This window comes from Sprattus sprattus (assembly GCF_963457725.1).
Source record: "Sprattus sprattus genome assembly, chromosome: 1".
Taxonomy (NCBI): Eukaryota; Metazoa; Chordata; class Actinopteri; order Clupeiformes; family Clupeidae; genus Sprattus; species Sprattus sprattus.
In genome coordinates, this window is record NC_137920.1 from 67,407,294 (window position 1) to 67,417,678 (window position 10,385).

The 10,385-nt window shown below is 43.5% G+C and overlaps 1 protein-coding gene across 1 annotated transcript; it reads left to right on the forward strand.

Moving 5' to 3' along the window:
- The first annotated feature begins 115 nt into the window (after nt 1–115).
- Nucleotides 116–9,701, forward strand: dtx2 (deltex 2, E3 ubiquitin ligase). The gene is made up of 8 exons (XM_080836816.1): nt 116–1,097; nt 1,965–2,568; nt 4,348–4,406; nt 6,801–6,868; nt 7,032–7,193; nt 7,415–7,576; nt 7,660–7,749; nt 7,974–9,701. Exons 1-8 carry the CDS (start codon nt 785–787, stop codon nt 8,232–8,234), a joined length of 1,719 nt encoding a protein of 572 aa, XP_080692942.1. The 5' UTR covers nt 116–784; the 3' UTR covers nt 8,235–9,701.
- The last annotated feature ends 684 nt before the right edge of the window (nt 9,702–10,385 follow it).

The following is a 10,385-nucleotide window of genomic DNA, read 5'->3' on the forward strand; positions in this document are numbered from 1 at the left end:
TGATGGCTTTTATTTTGAAGTATTTTGTCAGCTGCATGTCTGTTGCCACAGCCACTGTGGACATCGGGGATCATCACTCTGCCTGTTTGTCTGTGGCTTGTAACTAGAGATAAACCCCGAGGTAGCATGTAGCATTGCTTGGCAGTAGATGCATTTATCCAATGCGCAGCATTACAGGTATGCTGTGTCGTTCACTTATGTAGCGTTTGTAACTAGTTCCTGTTACCTAAATAATTGCGCTAGTCATGTTAGCCACCTGACAGATCTGGCCGATTGTTGTGTCGGATTCATAGGAAAACGGGCAGCTGGCCAACTAGCATGACAGCGATGATACACGAGAGGCCGGATATGTATTAGCTAATGTCAGGTCTCGTCTTAGTGGAAAATATATAGATGACACAATTATTTGTGGTTATCGGGAAACTTGCTTATGTAACGCGACAGTGTTTGTAGCTACACGAGGTAATCAATGGGAAATGTAAACAATCTATTGCGCTAGTAATAGCTACTTAACATTAAATGCATTTTAGCTATACTAGCAAAAGAAGGACCGCAAACATAGATAGCAATCTCTAACGCTAGTTATGATTTCGTAATTCAACTCTGTAGCCAGCTAATGTTGGCGGCTGGTTGGATACTCAGTCAACTGTAAACGTTTTAGCTAGCAAAGACATTGCTGTTGTACTGCTTGGTATAACATTAACTAGTATTTCCTGCTAATAAGATTGTTAGCTCGCGAGCCAACTGTCTGAAGGTAAAGTTAGCTGAGCTAACGTTATTCGAGATGGCTACTGCCTCAGGTTTTCCCCCTAGTTTGAGCGGATCCAGGAGTGGACCATCGGTAACCACGTCGTCTTCTGGGATTCCTGGTCAGGCACAACCTATGGTAGTGGTGTGGGAATGGCAGGATGACTTCGGGTACTGGCGACCATATAATGGCCAGGTGAGCGGTTATATTGAACAATGCCTGCTACATCAAAGAGGATCAAGAGGTGGAGGACCAGCGTCAACTAGCATCTCACTTGGGCAGTCGGATCCTAGTCTGGCGGCTTATATAATCGACATCCCAAATTTGAAGCAGTTTCGACAGGATACGGGTAAGATCACTTTGTCTTCAAAATTGCAAAATTGGCCTAGTGTTACAGCTAGCTTAGCTAACCTATTATTAAATAGAGATGCAGTCATAGCTAGCCAATGTTAACATATTAGCCATGGCGAGTCGCTAGATATCTGCCTTTTGTGCTAATGATGGCACTAACCAGGCGAGTTGGGGCTAATTGATCTGTTTCGGGTATGGTAAGGCCGTGCCATGGGCAGCTGCTTTGCACTTGGTAAACTGATGGACACTAAGGTATTTCAGGTTTATACAGTAGCTGTACTATTGAACTTCTCAGGTCGCTAGCTCGCTACACATCCTAGCCTAGCTAGCTAACTAGTTCACGTAAAGTAACGTAAGCCCAATCAGAAACTGTCTAACTAGTTTACCTAGTCAGCTGCTTGATTGCTCACTCTTTGCACCCATTTATTTTTAGCGCTATTAAAGCTATTTCAATTAAACCACTGCTTAGTGACTGAGTTCATCCATACTATCTTGCTGTGTGATGATCACCAAGTATGAATTTGGAAATCACGTCAGTGAAACGTCTCAGTGCAAACTATGTGAAGGCATTGGTCGAGATTCATTGTTTGGGAATCACCTCAAAGTAGCTCCTCCTTTAACAATGAATATAATTATTGTCTGGGTGGCTCGTCATCTTCTGTTTATGCGGTGTCACTCCTCAGTGTTCACAGTATCTGAGGAAGTAATATTCTTCTGAGGCTTCTTGGTCCAAATGTTCATATTCGTAATGCTAACAAATTGCACTGAATATATATATATATATATATATTATGAATAGACGGAATGTATTATATGTAATTCCAAAGCTCTTATTAACGGCCTTCTTAAATTATACCCGCTGCAGGAAAGCTGCGTTGTGTGCGCAGAAGCCTGTTTCCCCAGTCCTCAGCTTTGAGCAGCGGAGTCTTCTGGGAGTGGGCCAATGATGAAGGAGGGTGGACTGCATACGAGACGCGCACCTCCATTTTGCTTGAGCACAGTTACCAGGCTGGACAGGCTACCGCTGATCTGGGCCCCCACGGATATAACTATATAGTGGACCTAACTGCGTTGGCTCAAGTGAATAAGAGCTCGGGCTTCAGACGCCAGGTCCACCGGCAGGCCAGTGTGCCTTACCCCCTGGCCACCGGCTCTGTGATCCACTCTGGTCCGGCGTGCACCTGCCAGCAGTGTCTAAGCCACAGCAGCACCACTGGACCCATGCCCAGCCGCTCGCGTCACTCCTTCTCTGCCGGTCAGGCCAGCAGGCCCAGCTTCCAGGGCCACGCACGAGCTGCCCCGAGCACACCCTCCTCTGTGTACTCCCCTTACCCCAGGAGGCCCCTGTCAGTGGGGAACATGTCCTGGGGTGGCCCCTGGAGCCCCGCGTCTTCCACATCCCAGCCCTCAGGAGCTGGGCACGTAGCTGGACCTGGACTGTCATACCCTCCCAGCACAAATGGATTAAGGTAGGATTGCCGCTCAAATCCATGCAACACTTAATAAAGAAAAAATGCCGTTATGTTGTCATTTTTATTTATATTAAAGACCAGGACAATGGCCACACTTCCAAGAGTTAGTGTGATTCTCCTCTGCCTTATGTACCTTCACCTGAATTGATCTTGGTTTCATTGTTTGTCTTGATGCTGCACCATTAATTATATTAGCTGTAGTGTTTCTTATACCAACCCGAGCTATTGTACTACTTCTATTATTATTATTATTTATACAGTAGGATGTGATATCCTTGTGCAGTAGCCTATGTCATTCAGAACTGGACACCTGTTTCGTAACTTAACACTACTGCAGTTAAAGCCTTAATGTTTCTTGTTGGTCCAAAGCCTAACATGGAGTTGAAAAGGTGATCAAAATGACAAATAGCCCCTTGCTTGCTATTGTCCTGCGCTTCAGTAGAGCTCAGTGTTTCCACAAATTGTTGTCCCATCTCTATTACAAGGAAGATTTATAGATTTAAACAAGCAGTGGTATTATTTTTTTGTCCAAGTATTTGTAACACGTCCTTTTCTTACATTGCTTTGGTTAGTAGGCAAGATAGATTTTCTTTCAGCTACTCAGGCTGTGGCTGATCACCATTTCTGGCTCGACAAATGTTTCTTTTTTTTCTTTCTTTTTTAACCCCAACACATAACTCGCTGTTCTATCTTGGGTTTTGTCCACCTACATCTGTGGAAAGATTACACCCATTGTCAGGACTGTGGAAATTTAGACTCGGTGGAGAGTGTTGATCTCTGCCCTCATGTACACCTCACAGCAGGCCAACTGCTGTGAAGAGCTGACCACACCAGGAAATGTGGAGGAGTGAGAGAGAGGGGCTCTCTGGGCCTTCAGCTCATTGTTTTTGAGTGGAAGGGGAAACCACTAATTTAGAGCCCCATTGTTTAACCCATTAGGCTGGTTGACCTGTGAACCTGTTAGAGCCTGTTTTGAGTTAGACGGCTCCAACTTCACATAAATCTTGTAGCCCAGAGGAAGGTCATGTCCAAAGCTGTGACAAAGTACACCCCTCTTGAAAATGCCCCAAAAAAACAGCCAGTAGTTTTATCCAGTGGATACTCTTTTTTTTTACCAAAAAAGTCACTGAATTTAGAGAGAATGTTCTGCTGATAAGTTAAAAAGCTAAAAATAACTTAACCCTGTGTGACGTCAAAGTGTTGCCACAGACTTACACAAAAGCAAGAAAAAAACGAAAAGGGTGCAATGATGTAGCAGAGTGAGCAGTTATATTTAAATTAAAAATCAATCAGGCAAAGTAATACAGAGTAACAGGTATGCTGTGTAGAACACCCTGGTTTTAGAATCTAGTATACACAATGACGGGACTCTATGGTCTACCGTCCAGAGCACAGCATGCAAATCCAATGAAATCCTGAACTTAAGTATTGAGGTTGATTCCCTGATTGTTATCATAGGTCATGTGTGCTTGAAACAAAGTAAATGTGTTTGCATAAAAACAGTGGTAACGGGCATTAATCAGCGGTACTGCTCAGCATCACATAATCTCAATTATTGGGATCCAATTTGACGGTAGTAAAGTGGCAACACCTTGCCCTTTTCCGCTCATGGGTATGTGAATGCTCCTGGATGCAAAGCGGACCGCCAGTGGGCTAGCAGACTGTAATGCTGTTGTGTTCAAATCTGAGTAGCTTGGTGTCAGCCTGCATCTCCTCGTGGCGTAAAGGAATAAAGGCCCTTGTTAACATGTACTTGTTGTTGTTGTTTTTCTCCAGTGTCCCAACCATCCCTGTACACCTGAATGGGTCCACCAGCGTGAGCTCAGCCCTGGCAGGTAATGTAGACACTTGGTCAAGTTCAGCTTAAAGGTCTCCAAAGGATTGCCTGGAATGTTGCTGTTTAAACATGATTGTGTCACTCACTGGATCAGTGGTATTTGTCTTGTGAGTGTCAGTCTGTTCTAACAAGGTTAAGAGCACTTTTTTTCAGGGCCAACAAAATGTTTTTTTTTTTTTACTGAAATGCCATCTGGTAGAATCAGGTCTTTTTCATGATGACAACGTTTTTAAAAGGGAAGGAAAATCCGATTCTTCCCCTATTATCTTTTTATTTGTGGCATGATGGAAGATTTGATCAATAAGCTGACCAAAAAAACATTACAAAATTATAGAGTAACGTTTCTTTCCCTTAGATTTATTGCTATGAAGGGATTTTAGTAATAGCCTGTCATGGCTTTTTTTTTTTTTTTTTCAGCAGTTGTGTAAATGATGTGATCTCTTGGATATGGCTCACAGTACAGTTGGAGATGACTGTGCATGTTTTTATTGTCATGGAGGTCTTTTGGCTCACTCTCAGCACTCTGGATGGCATTCACAAACATCCAACCTCATCACTGCCAATTTCACACATTTTGCATTCACTCTGGTCCCCCAGAGAACATGTTTGCTTTGTCTAGTGTCCACCTCATTGATTTATGTAGTACATTTATGATGTCCGTGGTGTGAATCGGTTCTGCTGGAGAGGGACTTTGGATGGGCCATCTGTTGACAATCTCAGACGGGAGGCAAGGAATGGGATACAGATAAGGGGGAGTAAAAATAACATGTGTTTTTGTAGAAAGGAGATCATGCTGGAGCGGGGTCTGTGCATCTTGGCTCTCTGAAAAATAAGCTTTCTTGAAGGATAGTCACATTTGAGGTCCTCCGTCTCTGAAGTATTCATGTAGACAGGAAGGCAGATTTGTCAGGGGCAGGGGGGTGTTTTGTAGGAACCGTCTCCGGTTCTCTTAGTTTCTTCCTCACAAAACTGATCAGGCAGACGTCCGGAGTAAGGGCAAGCTGGGCGCTGGAAAAGGGGCTTTTAAAAGCGGCTCGCCCGCGGTCCTCCAGTCGACGGTGCCCCTACCCCCGCTCATCACTTCTCCTCTTCTCCACCACCCCTCCTACCTTGCATGTGTCCGCCGGCATGGGGCCGCTCCAGGCATGGCTTCCATTTTGATGTCAGCGGCCGGACTCGGAGTTCGCTTCACGAGCGCCCCCCTCTGTCAGCGTCGCTCGGGCAGGTCCTCCAAAAGCCATGAGGGCGCCGTTAGGAGGGCAAAGAGGCAGCCCAGGACAGGTAGCGCCGCCGCTCATGCCCAGCCTCGCTCTGAGCTCTCTCCCTTGCCAACCGCTTCAGTCCTGCATGTGGGTCATTTGCTTCGGGGGTTATTTTTTGTTTGTTTGTTTGTTTGTTTTTGTTTTTCCTTGGTGAGGTCTTAACATTTAAGCACTACACTCAGAGAGGTAAGCACACCTCCTAAGAGTCTCATTTGAGTGTATTGTTTTGTGGTGTGCAATGTTTTTTTTCGTATCACCCCCCCCCACTTCCCTAATGTTCACTTATTATTTGCTTCCAGTCATCAGTTTCTTGGCTTTGAATCACGGCAACACGCACGCTGTCTGCGCCCTTTCATTTGTCCATTTGGCCCTCTTTATTTGTTCATCTTGCATTGTGTGCATGTTGCATTTCATATTTTAGCCTTACCGCTTGCAAAAGCGCTGCTCTCATGCAAACTCGAATCAAAGTGCTGTTCATGTGTTTTGTTCTTTGAATGTGTACATTAATAACAGTCCATATCAGTCTCATCTGCTGAAAAGAAGGCTCAGGGAAGGGACTGACAGAGAGGGTACTTTTTTTAAAACAATTCATCTGCCCATTACCAACTCAATCCAAACCATGCCATGCAAAACTAAACTAAGCTTAAGTGTCTCTCTCATCCCCTTTGGTTTTTTAATCGGAGAGAACGCAGACGCAGCGTGGTAAAGGCACTTGTTGCAGACTGACACTCACAAGCTTAATCAATTTCGCTGTCGTCTAACAAAGGAGGGCAAGCATGAAGTTCCTCTGCAGACAGGGGTGGCTAACGTTTGCATTATTCACACTGTGTTGCGCTGCTCTAAAATAATTTGTCAGACACATGAGTAGTCAGGGAAGGGTTTTATTTGAAGAAGGCTTTGATGTGGCTATGGTGAGTACAGATTATATTAAGGCTAGTTTTCTACAGTCTGTGTCTATGTTCTATCTATGCAGATTTAAAAGGGTTATATTGAGGAGTTCTACTTATCTTGTGCTTAATTTGTAGCTATTGCCTTTTTTTATTTGATGGTGTGTACACATTGTTCTCAACAATAAGGCTCAAAATCTGCTGTGAATGTCAAACATATTCTTCAAACATTTCTATGACTAGGTGGAGCTCAGAAACCAGAGGTGGTCATTCAGAGATACATGGAAGAGGTGGCACCACCTGCTGATGAGGTACTTTGGCTGCACTCCATTGCATTCCTGTTCTTTGACTCCCTCAGGGTGTCCTCTCCTCTTACATCTAACTATTCCAGCTAACCGTTTGAATGGTTCAACCCCAATGTGGCGGTTGTGATGTCCACGGAATCTCATTCTTGGTGCGGATGCGTTTCCCCAGGATTGCATCATTTGTATGGAGCGCCTGGTGTCTCCCTCTGGCTATGAAGGTGGATCAGAAGGGGGGCAGTCGATACAGCCCAGCGCCGTAGGAAAGCTAACCAAATGTGGACACACTCTACATATGATGTGCATGCTGGCCATGTACAACAATGGAAACAAGGTGAAAGGCTTGTTTTATCTGTTAAAAATCGTTTTTTATCTTCAAGGATTTTTGAATACCTTTGTGACCGTTAACAAGCAGAAAGGTTTGAAATAAGTGGGCTCGCGAGTGTTATTTTGACCGAAAGTAAGAGCTGTCTGCCATGGCTCGGCTTTGGAAAAAAAAAGCATTGTCATTTTGTTGCATTTAGATGTTGAAAGTCTTTTTATTCTGTGTTGCAGGATGGCAGCATTCAGTGTCCTTCTTGCAAGACAATCTACGGGCAGAAAACAGGAACCCAGCCGAAGGGCAAGATGGAGATCTATAGTGTGTCTCAGTCTCTTCCTGGAAACACAGATTGTGGAACAATTCAAATAGTGTACAACATTTTACCAGGAATACAGGTATGAAAGCATTGAGTGTCTTGTATTTGTCATTTCTTCTCTTCAAGCAGGATGATTAAATGAAGTTAATTTTCTGTTCCCAGGGACCAGAGCACCCCAACCCAGGCCAGCAGTACACCTGCAGGGGCTTTCCTCGCTTCTGCTTCTTGCCCGACAATGAAAAGGGTAGAAAGGTACGGTTGCAGCAGATCTAATCTAAGTCATTGAGTGAACTGGATAGAGCCAGAGTGTGAAACGGAGGAAATGTCCTTTGTTGGCATTGAAATGATGATATTTCTGTCACGTGTACAAAAGAGAGGGTTTTAGGATGGCATTAGGGTTTAAATACGACATTAAGAAGACCTTTTACAGTAATTTCATTCAGTGACACAGTTTGTCTTGACTTGTTTTTTTTCAGGTGCTGGAACTGTTGAAAATCGCATGGACTCGACGCCTCATCTTCACCGTCGGCACGTCGAGCACCACAGGGGAGCCAGACACGGTGGTGTGGAACGAGATCCACCACAAGACCGAGATGATGTCGAATGTTTCAGGCCACGGCTACCCGGACCCCAACTACTTAGATAATGTGCTGACCGAGTTGGCATCTCAAGGGGTGACAGAAGAGTGCCTAAAACAAGAACGACGGAATCAGGGAACGCCAGGCCCTGGCCACTGATTGGTCCGTTACCCATACCATCTAAGCAATCATCCAATTATGATTTAACAGAAGGGAGTTATGTAGTGTAACTGTGTGAAACTCTGGTGTATGAATGTGAGAATATGGATTGTATGGTGCCAAAGGCATGCATAATTGACTGCTCCATCCAGCCTTGTCTGTTACTTAATCCTGCACTCAACATGCTCTGTGAAGCCGCAGGCAAACCAAGAGCCTTGAGTGGAACGCAACAAAAACAAAATGTTAGATTAATCTTCACTTTAGTCAGAGAATCAACAGTGAGTTTGGCTCTGAAGAAAGGGTACATGTTTGTTTTCTTACATTATGGTGAGAATTAGGATTATATTTGTCCTGTTGCATAACCTGTTGCAGAAACAGAAACTTCAACATGTAGCAGATGATATTTTGACCTTTATTTCATGCGATCTATTTTCTATCTTGAAAATGACGGAGCAAAGCTTGGCTTCCAGGCACCTTGGTTGTCAGTGGGATCATCTGAAAAGGACAAAGAGAAGAAGGCGTAAAACGCCTTAGATGATCTGAAGGCCTTAAGAAGGATCAAAATGGTGTTTCTGTTTAACATACATTATGTGACTGGCAGCTATGGATGGAAACACACATTTCTGTGGCACTTACATTTTTACAGTGCAGTTGATTATGAAATAATTCCATAGGTAACGTTCCACTGAAAAACATTTGGCTTCCATGCTTGCTGACCTGTGCAGCAAGGCATCGTTTTAAACGCACAGCTTCGTAAATAACCATTTGGATTTTTAACAGGTCCTATCACGTTGCTGATTGCTCATTCATTCGCATATACTTAGGCATTGACCGCAGCATGAGAGATTTTTTCCGTAGCACTGTCAACTTTTACCCTAAGATATGAAATGAGCTGCCAGTGTTGTCTTAAGTGTTGCATCTATGAATTATTTCACTGAGTGCCGAATGTGAATACATGGAATGTTTGTTATAGGGGTCGGGGGTCAGAGCAGGGTATTACTTTTTCATAAGTACTGTAAAGTTTATTTTTAATTCAGCTATGAGGTTTTAATCGCAAACACTGTCAGCACCCCAAACTAAAATGCAACCACAATCAGACATTAAATGTCTTCAATTCCAGTGAATTCATCTGCTGCTTTTCAGTTTAGAAAGCACAAGGGTGGTGAGGAGTGAAATACACAGTTTTGTATTGTTTTTACTCCATTGCAGGGTCTCACGATGCATAAAGCATTACTCTTATTAAAAAATACTTTTTAGTTGGCACTCATCTGCAGTGCCACTCTAATCTGTGACCCATTTCTTCAGCTTAATTTGTTTTAAGCTTCCTGTACTGTGTGTGTTTTAAGTAAATAGAAAAGTATACTGTTGATATTACTCTGAAAGAGCAAGACAAGGAAGTTGCTGTTTTGAGACCTTGACACAAAACTCTGATTCCAATACTCTCTTGGCTATTTCATCCTAACTTTCAGTCTGGTCAACCTTATGCACTTCATAGGATCCATTTGGTGGAGTGTACAGTTGTATGCAAGCATATATTTAACATTATACCTGCAATAAATTAACAATTCATACAAAATAATGCCTCATTACTCTGGATATTAAATGTATCCATAAGCTCGGATGGTACAAAGCATCTGGCAGAACCCCAGCCTCTCCATTGCTTTAGATCTGAGATATAAAGGTGATTTCAGAGGAAAGCTGAACAATCAGACAATTCCTCAAAGAAGAATTGAATAATGCTAGAATTAAATTTGAATTAATTGACGTAGGACCCCACAATGGTCAATGGATCCTAATGTTAGGAGTAGAGCCCTGTACAGTACAGAGGATCTGCCGCGAAAACAGCTGGCAGAAATGGAAGTGCATGCGCATTGTGGCACAATAGGTACATCATGATTTACTAATACTACACTCGGAGAGTAGGGCCAGCGGTAGTTAGTGAATAGTTTATTTAAAGCCGACCAATAGCATGGTCGTGCAATCCCTTTAAACGGATTGTGTCAGACGAGGTTTTACTATAAGAAGATGGCCATATCGCCGCTAGTTCTGAAATGTCTTCGCAGGAGTGCCTTTACAATTGAATTCGTTAACATATACTTGTAGTTTATTTCAGATAGCAAGCAGATACCGATGTACATGCGTGTGCCATCT